This window comes from Melanerpes formicivorus, unplaced genomic scaffold (assembly GCF_026170545.1).
Source record: "Melanerpes formicivorus ecotype bairdi unplaced genomic scaffold, bMelFor1.0.p_v2 SCAF_8, whole genome shotgun sequence".
Taxonomy (NCBI): Eukaryota; Metazoa; Chordata; class Aves; order Piciformes; family Picidae; genus Melanerpes; species Melanerpes formicivorus.
In genome coordinates, this window is record NW_027142360.1 from 10,249,075 (window position 1) to 10,267,188 (window position 18,114).

The following is an 18,114-nucleotide window of genomic DNA, read 5'->3' on the forward strand; positions in this document are numbered from 1 at the left end:
GATGCATTCCTTGACAAGTGTGATGGTTAATGATTCAGCAGCTAGTAAAGCAATTTTTTTTCATAAAAATTGATGCAGTAGGAGAGCAAATGCATGCAGGGATTTAAGCAATGCACAGCTTAAATACTTAAGGATGGTGCTTCGCAACATAAGATGTTTAACATTTCCATATTCCCTAAAACACTGCCCAAAATAGTGAGATCTCAGTGGTGTGACAGCAGAGCGGAGTGATGTGTAGGCACATACACGGTATTCTGTGCCTCTAATTCTGGTATGAATGCTGTTGAAACAGGGGAAAAATGCAGTGCCTGTATGTTTTCTGATCAGTTGTGTTAATGTAGTGCATGGATAAAGAACAGATGTTCACCAAAAGGTATGGAAAGACCCTTAAATACACGGATATTCACGTGGCATCTGTGACCATGTAAGAGCTGCTGCTTGTTGGACACATTTCAGCATGACTGGGTGGCTCAGGGGAGGTTTATGACTGACGATGGGTGGTGAGGAACAGAACCACGAGTAGGTGCTGGTGGGGAGATGGGCAGGGCATGGAAACAGGGCTGGAAAAGAGAGATGACAGCTGGCTGGTGCCTGTGGCCAGTACAGCCAGAGCTGGTGACAGACCAGGGGCCGCTGTCAGCCCGGTGGGAGGCTGCACACGATCCAGTTCGCCCCAGCCTGGGCACGCCCAGCCTCTGCTCCAGGCCAAGGCACCCGGTCGCCGCGACGCCAGGGTCATGGGCACACTCACACCCCCCGGGCTGTAGCCCTGCCCGGGCCCGCTGGAGAGAGAGGAGGCGGCGACGCCCACCTGAGGGGTGGCCACCTCGTCCAGGAGACCCAGCTTGCCCCCGCCAGACCTCCTCTGGCCAGGCCAGACCGAACCCAGAGCCTCACGGAACGGCTCAGGGTGAGGCATCAGCGGGCACCCGGCACTTGTGTCCGCCACGCCAGCGGAGACGAGCGGCCAAGGCGAGCGGCGCCCCGGCGAGGCGACGAGGCGCCACTCCGGCCGGTGGCAACCACCCCGGCCAGCAGGGGGCGACCTGGCGTCAAAACCACCCCGCCCCGCGGCCTTCTGCTCGGCCAATGGGAAGCCGGGGAAGGCGGGCCCTGCCGCTGTCTGCTCCAGTGGGATGCGGGCAAGGGGCCGTGAGGCCGGAAACGTCATCACCCGGAAGCGGCCGCTCTTGCCACGGCAGTGTCATAGAGAAGTTCGGCCAGGGCCGGGGCCTTGCGTAAGGACGAGCGCGGCGGGGCCCGAGCCCCGCGGGGGGCGGTGGCGGTAGCGCCATGGCGGCCGAAGGGAAGGTGACGGGGCAGAGCCAGGAGCAGTTCCTGCTGCTGGCCAAGGCGGCCCGTGGCGCCGCCCTCGCCAGCCTGATCCACCAGGTGCTGGAGGCCCCGGGCATCTACGTCTTCGGGGAGCTGCTGGACATGCCCGCCGTTCGGGAGGTGAGACCGGCCCGGCCCAGCCCGATCCCCGCGGTCCGGCCCGGGCTGCAGGCCTACCGGGGCCCTGCCCTAGGCCCGGGCCGGAGGGCAGCGCAGAGCCTGACCCTGTGTCCCCGCAGCTGGCCGACAGCGAGTTCTCCCCCGTTTTCCGCCTCCTGACCATCTTCGCTTACGGCACCTACGCGGACTACCTGGGTGAGGCGGGACCCCGGGGCGGCGGGGGCACAGCGCGGTGCAGGGGCCTTTTCCCTTCCCCGTGATGTGGGTCCTCGGTGTGGAAAACGTGCCAGAGCCGCCAGGCTTTGCAGAGCCTCGGCCAAATGGCTCTCCACTTCGCAGCGAGAGATCAGCCTCCATCGCTAGGGCTCGACAGATGTCTGGTGGTGGTTTAGGCAGGAGCCCAGGGGGTACCTGACAATAATTGGTGCTACGTTTTGCCAGCAGTAGGGGGAATTTCCAGGAACACCTTGACAAGACATTATTGAGGAGCGAGAGGAAAGAATTGGACACCCACCGAAACGTGCAGGCCAGCGTAAATGAGGCACAGGGACAGATAGGGAGGATGTCTTGAGGCTGAGGGGAGGAGAGGTTGCCCAGATAAGGCCTTAATGCGGATGGCTTGGCAAGACAAAGCATCGCTGGCTCGGAGGGTTGGTGTGCAGACGCTTTAAGAGATGGGCAGGGCGTAGATGCTTCTGTGCAGGGCTGGGAGATGGCAAATGGGACATCAATCCTTCTGCCCTGTTCTTTCTCCCGACAATAGCCGAAGCAGCAAACCTCCCTCCCCTCACAGAGGCTCAGAAGAACAAACTGAGGCACCTGTCGGTCGTCACTTTGGCTGCCAAGATCAAGGTAGTGGCCCTGTTTCCCCCCAGGTTCTCCTGCTGCTGGGCTTGCCCGGTGCTAGTTGCTGTGGTGGTTCCGCAGTGCATCCCCTACTCGGTGCTGCTGGAGCAGCTGCAGCTGAAGAACGTGCGGCAGCTGGAGGACCTGGTGATCGAAGCCGTGTACGCGGACGTGCTGCGGGGCAGCCTGGACCAGCGCAACCAGCGCCTGGAGGTGGATTACAGCATCGGGAGGGACATCCGGCGCGAGGAGCTCAGCACCATCACCCGCACGCTGCAGGAGTGGTGAGGAGGAGGCCCCCGCTGCCCACACCCGGGCAGCCCCAGGGCTTCCCCACAGCCTTCTGTGTGTTGCCTGGGGCTAGTTTTGTGATGCGCTGTACTTGATCCTCCCTTTCCCTCCCCACAGAAAGTAATCTTCCAAGTTCCTCTCTTGGTTGCTAGAGGGGTGCTGAGGCCACAGCAACATTTGCACTGGCTGCTGGCTGGAGGCTTTCCCAGTCTGTCTCTGTAATTCCTAACCTAGTGTTGGTTTGTTACTTGTCCCCTTTGCAGGTAATCATGTTGCTACATTATTGCCTTGGGGTCCTGTGTCCTCCCTGCCTTGTGTAGCTGTCACCTTCCAGTCTGAAGTCTGCTGCTCGTGTCTTTCAGTGCTGTGTCAATTACAAGGCCCGTTGGGTTCTGTCTCCTCTCCAGGTGCCAGGGCTGCGAGGTTGTCTTGTCAGGCATTGAAGAACAAGTGAGCCGGGCCAACCAGCACAAAGAGCAGCAGCTGGCACTGAAGCAGCAGATAGAGAGTGAGGTGAGTGGGCTGAGGGTGCAGCAGACGGTGCCCCTCGCTTTAAAATTCCCAGGACCAGCACCCTGTAGTTGGTATGGACTTTGCTCAAGTAAGGCATCACCTGTTGCCTGGGCCAGACTGAGGAAGAGTCCTAAATCAGGAGCCCTCTGCAGTGTGGAGGCTCGGGTTTAGCTCTTTTGTTTGACACAAGCTTGCAGATCTTAACTTCAGGACTTGCTTTAAAAAACAGCAACAAAACCTCCCAGGCTAAACCAGACCAACCAGACTAAACCCCTTGGAAATTCCCTGTTTCTGGCTTCTCTGCTGTTGCAGGTGGCAAACCTGAAGAAGACCATCAAAGTGACAACAGCAGCAGCTGCAGCTGCCACGTCCCAAGACCCAGAACAGCACCTCACAGAGCTCAGGGAGCCGGCCCCTGGCACCAACCAGCGCCAGACGAGCAAAAAAACCTCCAAAGCCAAAGGGTGAGGAGTGGGGGCAGATGGATGGAGCCAGTCTGTGTGCTCAGGAGGTGCACTGAGGGCAGCACTGTTGCAGAGCAGCAGGGTTACTGCCCGGGTTACCAGCCGCAGGGGTCTGCTCCCTGCACAGGGGATTGTCAGAGCTGGAGTCTCCGTTGAGCTTTTCTGCTGCTAACGTGAGGGCAAATCCCTGCAGCCTTTGATGCAAAGCAGGGTTCATAAGCCTTGCTTGTGTTGTGTTATGAGGAACATAGCTGCTCTGCTTTGGGTACATGGAGAGAAGGAGGTCTGGGATGAGCCTGAGTGTCCACTCTGAATTAATTTGGTGTTTTTCTCTCTCTTTCCACAGGCTCCGGGGCAGTGCAAAAATTTGGTCTAAATCAAACTAGTTGGGTCTGCCTTCACAACTGGGAGGGGGAGAGGAAAGAGAGGGGGGAGGGAAGAGTAGCAAGGGTCCCAAGTGTGATGTTTCTGAGCTCTTCTCCATGATCCATCTTGCCAGCTAATTTTCCTGCATGTTTGTTCTCTTGCTTATCCTCTTTACCAGCTCCCCAGGCAGTGTCTCCCTCCTTTTCATCACAGCATTTCACACTCACAGCTTCCAGGTGTGTGCATTGCTGCTTCCCCTCAAGCCTCCATCACCATAGCCATCTCCTTTCCTCTTTCCCTCCCTGTGTCTTGACAGGTCAGTTTAAAGAGCCATAGACCCTGTCAGTCACCTTTGCACCCACAGGGCATCACAGAAGCTCGGAAGGAGTGTGGGTGGTGCTCAGCAATTACTTTGGCTCTATGAGACCCTTGGGATCCTCTGCTCCAGGCTGCAGCTGCCATCTTTGACTGTTTAGTATTTGTTTTGCTAGGTGGGAGGGTAGTTTTTGAAGGGATTCTTTAAAAATATATAAAACTATATTATAAATCTATATAAACCCATAGTGACCTATGGACACAGCTGTGCAGATCTGTGCTACTGTGGTGCTGTCTCTTTGTCTCATACTGACTTGGGAATTCCAACCTAAGTCAGAGCCTCTCTCCCCTTTCTGGGTGGAATATCCTCACAATAAGGTTAGGGCCATTTCCTCTCCTGTCCTTTGTTACTGGGGAGAAAGGACCAACACCCACCTCCAACCTCCTTTCAGGGAGTTGTTCTTTTCTCCAGACTGAACAGCCCCAGGTCCCTCAGCTGCTCCTCACCAGACCTGTCCTCCAGACCCTTCACCAGTGTTGTTTCCCTTCTCTGGACCTGCTCCAGTCCTTCAATACCTTCTTGTAGTGAGGGCCCCAAAACTGAACCCAGTCCTCAAGGTGTGGCCTCAGCAGTTCCTAAGAGGGGCACAGTTCTTGCCCTGGTCCCACAATTCCTGAATCTCAACATCCAGGTAAAGATTCACCAAGGCCAAGTGCTGGGTTGTGCGGGGGGGGGGCAACCCCCTGAACTCTCCAGGCTTGGGGTGGAGTGGCAGGAAACTGCCCAGTGGAGGAAGACCTGGGGGCACTGAGTGACAGCCTGCTGAAGCTGAGCCACGGTGTGCCCAGGGGGCCAAGACCCAACAACATCCTGACCTGGACCAGCAATGGTGAGACCAGCAGGGCTGGGGCAGTCAGACTTCAAAAAGCTGCCTGGATGCAGTCCTGGGCAGCCTGCTCTAGGTGTCCTGTTAGCAGGGAGGCTGCAGTAGCTGATTTGTAGAGGTTCCTTCCAATCCCTGTTCCTGGCTCTGCAGGAATTCCAGAGGCCCAGTTCAGGGCTGCAGAGATGACCAGGCAGCAAGAGAAACCAGATCATCTCTGAGAGTACAGCCAAATGACAGCAATTAACCAGTGGGGGTTTGGGACTTCCACTGAGCATCACCTCCCTTGGTAACTCCAGGGGGAAGGCTTTAAGGCCATTTTTGTAAGGAAACAAAGCCCTGACCCGGGCCTCTCAGCAAGTCCTCGAACCTCAGGTTTCTGCATTCCCCAACAGGCACTGTTCAGGTGAAGGCAAAGAGGATTCAAGAGCTCTTTAGAGGTTGTTGTTTATTCAGTAAACATCTAGTTACAAGTTTCACAACTTAAAAAAGTGGGGGAGCTGACCGGAGAGGGGTCAGGAGTGGGGCCTGCAGGCTGATCCAGCCTTTCACCTGCTCCTCCTTTCCTTAGCACACATCCTTCTGCTTCTCCACGGCTGCACCAAGGAGCAGGAGGGGAATCAAAGCCTCTGTCCTGGTGAGGGGGTGACACAGGGCTCGAGCAGAACTCCCTGCTCTGCTTTTCACAGGGCACTGAACACAAACTGCAAGCGTTGGCCTCATCTGCTGGCAGCGGCCAACAGGATACAGGGGTGGCTCTCTGGGAGCTTCCCTGGCTCCAAGTCACTCATCTCTGGCCAGGGCTGAGCCCATCAGCACCTCTGTGGTAACACATTTAAGAGGAGAAAACCCTTTTGGGTAAGCTCAGAAGAGAGCAGTGGGATGTGAGAGGAACAGTTCTATGGCCACCGAGGTCAGTGAGGAAGAAGGAGAGGTGCCCTGGAGCAGAGCCTCTCCTGCAACCTGTGGAGGTTACTGGTGGGGCAGCTGCCTGCCTGCAGTCTGTGCAGAACCCCAAACTGCAGCAGGTGGCTGTGCCTCAAAGAGGGCACGATTCTGAGAGAAGCCCACACAGCAACAGTCTATCACTGGGGGGACTACACCCCACAGAACAGACCCATGCTGGAGCAGCCTGTGAAAAGCTGCAGCTCACAGGAAGCACTCAGGCTGAACAAATTGATGGAGGGCTGCCTCCCAGGGGCAGGGCTGCTACACTGGAGCAGGGCACAGAGTGTGAGGAGTCCTCCCAGGAAGAACCAGCAACAGAAACATTTTGTGATGAGCTGACTGCAACCCTCCACTCCCCATCCCCCTGTGCCACTCAGGGGCAGCAGGTGGGGAAAGCAGGAGCTGACCTGAGCCTGGGAGGAAGGGAGGGATATGGGAAGGGTGGGATATGGGAAGGGTGTCTAAGATTTGGTTGTATTTCTCATTACCCTCCTGTGATTTGATTGGTAAATTGGGGGTGGTTTTGTCATTGAAGTTCAACTGGTGTTTCCCCAAGCTGAGCCTGTGAGTTAAGCCTCCCCTCCTGGCTTTGTCTCGACCCTGGAATCTTTTCTTCTATTTTTCTCCTCCCCACGCTGTGAGCCAATCACTATCTGGTGTTTAGGTGCCAGCTGGGTGGGCCTCAAACATGACCTTTCAGAACCAGCCCCACCCAGCACAGAAAGAGTAGGAAGGATGGACAAGCCCAGCACTACCAGCAGAAAGGATGGAACCCTGGGAGAGCAGAAAGGGAACGGGCAACTCATGTGGTCCTTGCACATCAGTGCGATTCCTCCCCCTCCACTGCAGCACCCAGATGGGGCAAAGAAGAGCAATGCAGAAGATTAGTTGCTTTGTTTCAATTCTTAAGTGAGAGGGACGTTAATACTAAATTTGAGGAGGGTCCAGGTGGTGCTTTGAAGAGGCTTCAGAGTTTCACTGTCTGTACCTGAGAGGAAGGAAACCCAAAGAACGAGAAGAGATTAAGTGGCAGCCAGGAGAGCAGCACAGAGAACAGCTACAGACACATTTAAAACTGCTGTGTAGGCACGAAAAATCCCATCATGGGCTGGTGTTCAACCACCAGCTAAGGTGCCACCACACCTGCCTGCTGATGACAAAGCTAACTTCGACAGTTCCCATCTTACCTCACAGAGATGTCTTCTCAAAATTCACACAGAACCCTTCTGGCTCAAAAAGCCCTTTACACCGAGCCCATTCTCTACCAAGGCTGGTACCAAACCACGTCCCTCAGCACCACACCTCTGCCTCTTTGAAACACCACCAGACAGGGGGGCTCAGCCACCTCCCTGCACAGCCTCTTCCAGTCTTTGAGAGCCCTTTTGGTCAAGAAGTTTAATATCCAACCTAAACCTGTCCTGGAACATTTCCTCTCATCCTATCACTTGTTACTAGGGAGAAGAGACTAACCCCCACCTTCCCCTGCTCTCTGGCTTAAGTAGAAAAACCACTTTGCAACCAACAGGTGAAAGTAACACGAGCCTGGGGCCACGGCAAAGCCACCCCTGCGGCCGAGAGCGCCAGCGCAGCGAGGAGGAGGAAGGAACTCGCCAAGACTTACAGGAGCGCATCGGCGGCTCCGGGGGTGGCTGTACCGCACCCCCCGACACGGTCTGCTCTGGCTTCACCAGTCGTAGCGCCGGGACTGTCTGGAGGGGGAGTCCTCGGGGCCCTGGATGGCCAGACGCCCCCCGTCCGCCCGACGGGCGCCGTCGTGCCGCCGGTACTCCAGCCCGCGCTGCGGCCGGAAGCGCGACGTCTCTCGCCGCCATTCGTCGTCGAAGGCGGCGGCGTCACCTGTGCCCGGGGAGCGGAGAGCGGCTCAGGCCGGCGGCAGCGGGCAGGGCCGGCGGCAGCGGGCAGGGAGGGCGGGGGCGGTACTCACTCTCGTCCATGTTGATGTAGTCCTGGCGCTCCTCCTGGTCGCCGGTGCGGTGGTTGCGGGAGCGCTGCATGATGTGTGCCCGCTCCCGGATGTGGTGCCCGATCGACATCTGCTCCAGGCCGCTGTCCGAGTCCCGCACGGTCCGCCGGGTCTCGCGGATCTGAGGGCACATCCCGACGGAGGACCGACACCTCAGGCCCCTCTCCCAGCCCCAGCAGTCCCTCTGACCCCTCCCTGCCCCACCGCGGCAACCACTCCCTAGATGCCAGGTGCAACACAGCAGAGGGACAAACGGATCCTCATCTGCCAGCACTTCCCCTCTCCTCCCAGTGACCTCCGAGCTCGGGTCAGTGAGTCACAACCCACTCCTCCAACTGCAACTGACTGCAGAGCCGAAGTGCTGCGGGTGGCCAGCACCAAGCCACCAGATGAAGTCTGTCCACCCACAGCAAAACCGGCAGCCTCCTGCTGGGCAGCTGCTGCAGCTTCCTCCTTACCCCACCAGGTGCTGAACGCATCTCTGATGTCTCCTGATAGACTTTGGGCCCGTCACCCAGGTTGGAATAGGAGATGACAGTTGAGGAGGTGAACGTCTGGCAGTTACCACCGCTCGTCATATGCTCCTGCCAGAAGAATGGGAAACAGAGTAAGGAAGGAATGGGAGGGAAGAGGAGAAGGCAGCTGAATCTCTACACAAGGTGAGTAGAAATTACAGGAGGAAGAGTATCACCCCATGGGTCCATCTGCCTGGAGAACACATCTTCCTAGGAAATTCAGCCTCTTTTCTTGACAAACAAGCCTGCCCCCACACTGCCCTTCTCGCTCCTCTCCCCTCCTGGCACACAGGACCAAGCCCTCCATCACTGAATGGTGGCCATGTAGCAAGGCTTGCAGCCTCTGCCAGCTTGGCAGCTCAAGCACAGCACACACCAAAGAAGCCCAAATAAGATGGAAACATTAGAGTGTAGAGCAGGAGCAACCTCAGGACTCCCCTCAATACAGACTGGTTGATGCAGGGTTCTTACCATGTTTCCAATCATGTCGTTCATCATCCCAAACATATCTATAAAGCCACCTGCCTGTTAAGAAGAAGAAAACATAACAATGGTCAGTTTGGAAAGGCACAGAAGGAAAGAACACAACCTACCTGCAAAGGGCAAAAACCTGCTGCCTAAGAAGAAAAAGCTTCCTCCTTTCCCTTTATTACTGCAAGGCAGGGAAAATCCCAGGGTTTGGGGCTGATGTTCTCTCCATTCCCTCAGCTGCACTGCCCATGTGTTCTGACTCTCCAGAGCTCTGGATACAGCAAAGGTTGTTACTGTACTTTGTCTGACTCCCAACACAATGAGCTTGAGAGTGTGAGCACTCAGCACAGACAAGAGAAGCAATCCCAGGACATGCACTAATCATAAGACCATCTTCCATCAGCCAGCAAAGGGCACTTGCAGCCCAGGCAGCCAATGGCAGCCCAAGCTGCATCAAAAACAACCTGGAGAGCAGATGGAGAGAAGTGGTTCTGCCCCTCTGCTCTGCTCTGGTGAGACCTCACCTGCAGTGCTGTGTCCAGCTCTACAGCCCTCAGCACAGGAAGGACATGGAACTGATGGAGCAGGTCCAGAGAAATGATCATGGGGCTGGAGCACCTCTGCTACAAGGGCAGGCTGAGGGATCTGGGGTTGCTCAGCCTGGAGAAGGCTCCAGGCAGAACTAATAGCAGCCTTCCAGTACCTGAAGGGGCTACAAGAAGGCTGCAGAGGGACTGTTTGCAAAGGCCTGCAGTGATAGGATGAGAGGCAATGGTTTGAAATGAGAGAAGAGCAGATTAAGATTGGATGTTAGGAACAAGTTCTGCACCATGAGTCTGCTGAAACACTGCAACAGGTTGCTCAGGGAGGTAGTTGAGGCCCCTGGAGATCTTGAAGGTCAGGCTTGACAAGGCTGTGAGCAAGCTGCTCTAGTGGAGGATGTCTCTGCTGACTGCAGGGTGGTTGGACTGGATGACCTTTGGAGGTCCCTTCCAACCCAAATCATTCCATGGTTCTGTGTCTTCACCTTAATTTCACTCTTCATTTAAACCACAACCTTTGTGCCGATTCTGTTCTTTGTAACACAGTAACAAACGCTCTTCTTGTCCCTGTAGACACCTGACTTTTGAATCTTGCAAACCTAAAGGCTGCAGTAATTCCCTAGGCCAGCAGGTCTCACAGGTTAATTGTGCAATATGTAAACAGAATTACTGGGGCAGCTGAAAGTTGCAGGGCTTTTTTCATTCCCTCTAGTGGCCTCTTGTTTCCAGCAGACCAGTACTCACACACAATGTTACCAATGATATCAGCAGTGAGATGGAGGACACCCTCAGCAAGATTGCAGATGATACCAAGCTGAGTGGTGTGGTGGGCAAATCTGAAGGATGGGATGGCATCCAGAGAGAGCTGGACAGGCTGGATTGCTGGGCTTAGGGGAACCTCATGAGGTTCAATAAGGCGAAGTGCAAGGTCCTGCACCTAGGTCAGGCCAACCCTAGATATAAGTCCAGGCTGAGGGATGATGAGACTGAGAGCAGCCCTGCAGAAAAGCACTTGGGGATGCTGCTGGATGAGAAGCTGACACGAGCCAGCAATGGGCACTTGCAGCACAGAAGGCCAATGGCAGCCTGGGCTGCATCAAAAGCAGCGTGGCCAGAGATGAAGAGAGCTGATTCTGCCTCTCTGCTCTGGGGAGACCTCCCCTGCAGTGCTGTGTCCAGCACTGGAGCCCTCAACACAGGAAGGACAAGGACCTGTTGAAGCAGGTCCAAAGGAGGCCACAAAGATGATCAGGGAACTGCAGCACCTCTGCTATGAGGACAGGCTGAGGGTGCTGGGGTTGTTCAGTCTGGAGAAGAGAAGGCTTCCAGACAGACCTAACAGCAGCCTTCCAGTACCTGAAGGGGCTACAAGAAGGCTGCAGAGGGACTGTCTGCAAAGGCCTGCAGTGATGAGGGGCAATGGTTTGGAATGAGAGAAGAGCAGATGTAGACAGGATGTGAGGAACAAGTTCTACACCATGAGGGTGCTGAACACTGCAACAGGTTGCCCAGGAAGGGAGTTGAGGCCCCAGCCTTAGAGGTACCAAAGGTCAGGCTGGACAAGGCTCTGAGCAAGCTGATCTAGTAAAGGATATCCCTGCTGCCTGCAGGGGGGTTGGACTGGATGACCTCTGGAAGTCCCTTCCAACCCAAACCATTCTATGATTTTATCCTTAGAAGTCTATCTGTTTGCAGTCATTAATCCTTCCTGAGCTACCACTGTGGGGTGCTTTGTGTCTTTCACAGAGACAATCCTGCAGAGCAGGGCAGCTGCTGGATCTGGGCTAATCTATTTCCACTACATTACTTCAGGAGATGATGGAGATCAGCATGCTCCAAGTCTCACATCCACAAAGCCATTCTCATTCCAGTCCTGTTCACCTGAAGTGTTCTGGTGGGTTTTCCATCTGCAACCACTGGCACAGGAGGTTCAATAATCACCTCTGCCTGCTGATGGCCAGGTCTCTTTCCTTGTCACAGCTCCTCCATTACCTCCAAAGAGAACTGCAGCTTCTCTTCAGACAGATGAGGTTATTAAGAGACTGTGTACTCTTCCCAGCTATTATCTGTCCCAGCTCCTATGAAATACTGTGCCATAACAGCTTGAGGGCTCTTTTCTGGCCCGGGTACAAATAAGCCCTCCCCACTGAAATAAAATCTTCTCCTCCAAACCAGCTTGCAGACTAGCTGAAAACACCAGAGGGCAAACACAGGGAAAGGCCTTCAGTCATACAGCAGCTCAGCAATCTAGGTCCAAGAGAACTCAGCTGCCTCCATTGTCAGTTCAATACCCTCTCCCATCACCTGATTGCTATAAATCTGGAGCTCATTCTGGTCACCTCACACTTTCCCACCCTCACTACCCATCAGGATAGATGGCCTTGCTCACAGACAGCTACATTTTAGGACCACTTGCAGAGTGCTGAGGAATTTCAGCATGGAGCCACTATTTGGAAAGCCTCCAATTTGCCCCAGAAAAGCAGGTAACTTACCATGCCAAGCATCCCAAAGGGTGAAACAGCTCCTGCCTGCCAGGACAACAGAAAAACAGAACAGACAATGACCTCCAGACCCAAACAACAGATAAAACCCCACCAGACTCATAGCAGACCAAACATCACTGCTAACAAACACACAAGATGATGCTCCTAAATTTCTCTCACTTGTATTGATTTATGTCCTCGAGAAAAAACATTCCTTTCCTCCCACTCAACCTCAAATGCAGTTGTGTTCCATGTATTCATGCATCCAGAGAAAAGACAAGGGCAAGAAAATGATCAGAGTGCCAGAGCACCTCTGCTATGAGGACAGGCTGAGGGAGCTGGGGTTGTTCAGCCTGGAGAAAAGAAGGCTCAGGCAGACCTAATAGCAGCCTGCCAGTACCTGAAGGGGCTACAATCAGGCTGCAGAGGGACTGTTTGCAAAGGCCTGCAGTGACAGGACAAGGGGCAATGGTTTGGAAGGAGAACTGATTTAGACTGGATGTTAGGAACAAGTTCTGCACCATGGAAGTGCTGGGACACTGCATCAGGTTGCTCAGGGAGGTAGTTGAAGCCCCAACCCTGGAGATATTGAAGGTCAGGCTGGACAAGGCTGTGATCTAGTGGAAGATGTCCCTGCTGCCTGCAGGGGGGTCGGACTGGATGACCTCTGGAGGTCCCTTCCAACCCAAACCACTCTGTGATTCTAAGGACACCACTGGTTTAGATACTGTGTCCACCATCTGTGTGAAGGCAAAGGACGTGCTCAACCCAGCAGCAGTGGAGGCCAGAGGCTGAAGGGCAGTTTAAGAAAGGCCCCCCCGTGCTCAGCCCTCCCTTACCTGCACCCTGCGGCCAGGCTGGCGGGCCCCGGGCGTGGTGCCGTCGGTGATGCCGAGGAGAGGGCCGAAGCCGAAGCTGCCAGACAGCATGCGGTGCATGTGCTGCCTGTGGATGGCAAAAGGGTCCCTGTGGGAGAGCAGGAGAGAACACTAGTCAAGGAAGGCATAGCAGAAGGCAAAAGTCCCACAGAATCCACCCATTCTGACTAGGAGTGCATCTGAAAACCCAGCCTCCAAAGAACTCGCTCCTTACGCTGACCTCTGGGGCTGAAAGGCACCTCTGGATCCCATCTGATTTCTTGTAATGGAATGCACTACATCACAGAGTTCCTCTGATGTCTGTCCAGAACTAGTTTGATGTTCTGCTCCCACTAACACTTTATGGCCAAGCATGATCACAGCTCTTTCAGAACTTCCCTGCTCTAACACACAAAAGCCACTTCCCAGATCTGCAGTCCGTGCACAGTCAGAATTTCCTACACATTCCCTCTTGTGCCATCAGGAGCAGCTCTGTCAACCAACCAAACCCTTCCACAAGAGCACTTCTCTGCTGTGCAGGGAGGTGCACAAAGGCTCTGCAGGCTGCAAAGAGAAGCCTACACTCCATGGGACCAGAAAGCATGCAGTCCTGGAGACGGTCCTGTCAGCCCTCCACATATACAGGCACACACACAACTGCAAGACTGAAACCTCCAGAACGGCCTGGATGTCCTGACACTGTGTGACACCTCTCTGGGCCAAGTCACCTTCATCTGCTGGCCTCCTACAATGTTATGTGGACACCTGTCAAGAGGTTGAGGCAACACAGCAGCTTTTGAAGCTCTAAAGAGGCAAAGGGAACCACAACTCGGGTGCCTAACTGGGCTTCCTTCCTCTCCTTCTTTTGCAGCCTCCATTTTGAGGGCTGTAGGCATTCACATGCTGGAGGAGCAAGGAGGGAAAAAGGACAATCAGGACAAAATGGTCAGAGAACACAGCAGCCACAGTAATAAAAAGCCTAAGAAATACCACTGCATTTCTCTGCCCACCTTATAGCCTGCACTCATCCCTCTGGGTGTGAATAACCACAAAAGCATGGCCAGCTCCTGAAATGAAAAATGCACTCACTACAAACCAGCACCTTTCTGACTCTGCTGGAAATGCTTCCCATAACAAAAGTTAGACTCATAGCTACCACATCAACAAGCTCACACAGTCATTCTGTGACTAACTGGGACACCAAGGTCTCCTCTCCTGCTGACTTGTTTACAGATGATGAAATTCTTGCTTGTTAACAATTTTGTAAGCAAAAGCCAAACTTTATTCTTCCACATAAATAAATTCCACCATACTTCTGGTAGCGCTGTGGTTAACATACTCAAACTCTTACTGTATTGTAATACAGTCTATTCCCACTTAGGCAAGGCCTGCCCACTGAAGTTTCACTGTCAGACTTTATCAGAGGGCTGTGGATTAGAAACAAAAACATTCAGTAAAAGGAATCCTGGGAAGAGTTCTGGGCCCTCCACTGGATTTCGAGGCTCACATTTCACAACTGCTCGTCTCCTGCTCACTCAGTTCCTCACAATCTGACAACTACTTTTAGCGTTCTTCCTCAGCTCCATTAATGGTTTCCCGTGCAGAACAGCAACAAACACTGCACAGCAGCTTTCAGCTACCCCACCTGAAATCCTCATTTGCAGAAGAAAAATCCTTAACGCCAAGAGAAAAGGTGAGGTCCCCCAGCCCTCCCCTCCTCAGCCGGCTGCAATGCCTTTTGGCCTACTTTATTGAATCATCACAGACCCGCACAGAACGGCACGGGGCTGGAAGGGACCTCTGAAAACGGCGCTTTCCTGCAAGACGGCGCTCGATCGTTGCCGAAACCAGAGCAACGCCAACCAGGTTATTCCCCGAAGCCAACGTCGGTGTCCTTCCTCCCGCCAGCTGCTGCGCTGCGGTATTTCCCGCAGGCCCCAGCCCGGCGATTGGGAGGCAAGTGTCGCCTGCCCGCCTCGCTGCCCCCTCGCCCCCGGGGACGGTCTGCGGGCAGCCCCCTCCCCCGCCTCCCCCTGCCCCCCGGGAAGATGCCCAGCTCGACTCACATGGCAAACATGGGGTCCTCCGGCTCGCCATCCCTCATCAGCCGGAACATGTTTCCCTTGGTTTGGGGCTCCCTCTGCGGAGGGGAGAAGCGGGGACAGGATGAGCAGAGCGGCGGCAGAAGGCGGGGACAGGATGAGGCAGAGCCGGCCACCCCCCGCCCCCCCATCCCGGGCAGCTGACGGCAGCGCCCTAGGCCGCGACCCTCCCAGCTCCGGGCCCCGCGCCCCGACCCTGCCCTGCGCACCCCCTTCTCCTGCCTGCCGGTGGCTGCGGAACGGCGGCCGAAGGAGCAGGCTGTGCGTGCGGGGCCGCTCTACGCCTCCGCTCCCATGGCGGCCTGGGCGCTGCGCTGGGCCCTGCCGCACGGCGCATGCGCGGCGGGCACCGGCCCCGCTCCGCCCGGCCCCGGCACCGACCCCGGCCCCGGCCCCGGCCCCGCTCCGCCCGGCACCGGCACCGGCACCGGCACCGGCACCGGCACCGGCACCGGCACCGGCACCGGCACCGGCACCGACCCCGGCCCCGCTCCGCCCGGCGGCGGCAGCCGCTCAGCGGGCAGCGACCGCAGGGGTCCTGCCCTTCAGCAACGTTGCTGCGCCCCCGCCTCGCTCCCTCCTCATCGCGGCAAGGCAGAGCCCCGGGGCTGCACCCGCCCCCCCGGGCCGGGCTCGGCAGGGTCCGCCACACGAAGGCGCCCCGGGGCCCGGAGGGTCGTAGGCCGAGCGCCGCTCGCCGCCTTGGGAGGCCTGGGCCCGGCCGGCTCCGGCCCCGAGGGCCAGCTGCAGCTGGCAGCAGTGCAAACAGCCTCTGTCACAAGAGGCCATTGTCCCCCAGAGCAGGAAAACCGCTCCCAGAGGAGTCATTACGTACGGGGTCAGCCCTCACAAAGCCTTCTGCACCGAGACAGCCAGCGACGGGCGTGGGGCAAGGGGAGGCATCAGCTCCTCCCACCCCCACCAATCCCCCATTGTTTTAACGTGGTCACACTGCACCGAGGGGGGGCTTTGCTGTCCTGCCTCTGCTCCACAGCTGCAGCTCGCTTTGCCAAACCGGGAGATGCTTGTCCGGGTTGTTGGAAAGCTTGAACACCGGCTCACAGAAGCACGGGCTGGTAGGGGTCGCAAAGCACCTCCAGAGATCACCACATTCTTCCAGGCCTTGATTTCCTCAAAGACATTAGCTTCGTGCCTACCTTTTGTAGCTCTTGATTTTCCCTTGGAACTTGACAGAAAGGACCAAAGGACCCTCCTTCCCGCTCACATGACACAACAAAAGAGGAGACTGACTGACTGCCGACCATCGCTTCTGTGCTGGCATAAATGGATGGCTTCAAAGGGCTCACAGACCCACACACAATCACAGAGTGGCAGGAGTTGGAAGGGACCTCCAGAGATCATCCAGCACAACCCTTCTGCTAAAGCAGAGCCACCCAGAGCAGGCTGCCCGGGATCACAATGTCCAGGTGGGCTTTGAAAGTCTGCAGAGGAGACTCCACAGCCCCTCTGGGCAGGCTGTTCCGGTGCTCCAGCACCCTCAAAGGAAAGAAGTTTCCCCTTAAGCTCAAGTGAAACCTCCAGTGTTCCTGTTGGTGCCTGTTGCCCTTGTCCTGTCACTGGGCACCAGTGAAAAGAGTCCGGCCCCATTCTCAGGACCTCCACCCTTTAGATTACTGAGCAGCATTGATCAGATCCTCTCTCAGTCTGCTCTTCTCCAGGCTAAACACCGCCAGGTCTCTCAGCCTCCCCTCACACAGTGGACATTCCAGTCCCTTCAGCATCTCTGTGGCCTTCCACTAGACTCTCTCCAGTAGTTCCCTGTTTCTCTTGAATTGGGGGCCCCAGAACTAGATGCAGCATCCCAGATGAAGCCTCACCAGGGCAGAGTAGAGGGGGAGGGGAACTTTCCTCAGCCTGCTGGCCACACTCAGCACAGGTACTCGATGTGTGCACCTAGAGCAGTGTTGGGCAGCCTCCACAAATGCATGAGGGGACAGGCTGTGTCACCACCCTTGGGGAGCGCTGGCTGCCTTCAAGCTACTGCCGGCTCCTCTGGATTAAAAGGAAGAGAGTGGACTGACTTGTTCCAGCTTGAAACCAGGGCCACGCTTCCTTAATGGTGTTTCTGTTGACTGTTGCATCCTGCCAGCTCTGTGTGGGAGCCAGGCTAAACCCATGCCAGAGGACTGAAAATAGCAGGTTGCAAGATGTGGTTGAGAAATGGAACTCCTGGGGTGCGTCAGGAGCCATGTCCTTGGATTTCAGAGTCTGACAGAAGAAAATGACCTGACAGCATGTTCTAGGTGGTGGAGTGCATAGTGAACTTGGCAATCCTTCCTGCTACAGCAGGTCTCAGAAGCTGCTTGGTGTGCAGAAAGGAGACCTCTCACTGGAGATCCATGCTTGTGTGTGTGCAGAAGATTCTTCAGCTGGGCCCCGTCCTATCTACTAAGTGCATTTTTCAGAGGCTGAAAATAGTGTCCACAGCATGGAAGCTGTGCAGGATGGTGAGGTGCAGACAGATCCTGTGGCAGAGCATGGGCTAAGCACTGACAAAGCTGTTGGGCAGCATTCCTCAGGGAGACTGTTCCTAAGTGATCTGCTGAAGCCAGCTCAGAGCTGATCTGTGAGCACAGAAGTTCATACAGAGCCTCTGAGAACCTCAGCCTCTTTGTTGCCTCTTTTGCAACCTTTAATTGTCCTTGAAAGGCCTCCAGTCTGGAAAGCCTTTCCTGTTTGGGGTGTTTTCACTCTGCACTGAGGCTCTACTTGTGTTTGATTGGAGTCTGTGGAGTTGACCTCAAGTGTCAGGATTCAAAGGCAGGTAAAGAGCTTCTTGGGCAAGAACACAAGCATCTCTTGGTGGGGTTTGTGTTGGTTTGGGTTTTTTCCTCTCTTTTTATCCCCAGATTTAGAATGAAATTACTTGCTGTCCCCCAGATACCAGTGATCCTTCAGCTCCTGGAATATGCTGGGGAGGCTGGGATTCCCTCAGTGTTTTCTAAATGCTAAGTCAGGCATTGCTGCCTCCCAAACACAGAGCTAGAGGAGGAATAGAATGGTGTTTGGAACAACTATTGCTTTGCAGATCCTTTTTCTGTCCTCAGTGCTGCTCCT

At 55.5% G+C, this 18,114-nt stretch overlaps 2 protein-coding genes across 4 annotated transcripts; one reads left to right on the forward strand and one right to left on the reverse strand.

The window, feature by feature from the left end:
- The first annotated feature begins 1,154 nt into the window (after nt 1–1,154).
- COPS7A (COP9 signalosome subunit 7A) lies at nt 1,155–4,522 on the forward strand. Its single transcript, XM_068142031.1, has 7 exons — nt 1,155–1,455; nt 1,575–1,650; nt 2,219–2,307; nt 2,383–2,585; nt 3,000–3,105; nt 3,418–3,569; nt 3,916–4,522. Exons 1-7 carry the CDS (start codon nt 1,294–1,296, stop codon nt 3,953–3,955), a joined length of 828 nt encoding a protein of 275 aa, XP_067998132.1. The 5' UTR covers nt 1,155–1,293; the 3' UTR covers nt 3,956–4,522.
- A 1,045-nt stretch (nt 4,523–5,567) lies between these two features.
- On the reverse strand, nt 5,568–16,347 carry MLF2 (myeloid leukemia factor 2). Of its 3 annotated transcripts, none has more exons than XM_068142033.1 (9): nt 16,194–16,347; nt 15,001–15,074; nt 12,917–13,043; nt 12,087–12,122; nt 9,053–9,106; nt 8,525–8,650; nt 8,028–8,187; nt 7,704–7,939; nt 5,568–7,070 (listed from the first exon to the last, which is right to left on the reverse strand). In XM_068142033.1, exons 1-8 carry the CDS (start codon nt 16,299–16,301, stop codon nt 7,767–7,769), a joined length of 858 nt encoding a protein of 285 aa, XP_067998134.1. In that variant the 5' UTR covers nt 16,302–16,347; the 3' UTR covers nt 5,568–7,070; nt 7,704–7,766. The 3 variants fall into 3 exon arrangements, with proteins under 3 accessions (XP_067998134.1, XP_067998136.1, XP_067998135.1); XM_068142035.1 differs by lacking the exon at nt 16,194–16,347 and adding an exon at nt 15,872–15,893; XM_068142034.1 differs by lacking the exon at nt 16,194–16,347 and adding an exon at nt 15,246–15,367.
- Between the last annotated feature and the right edge of the window lie 1,767 nt (nt 16,348–18,114).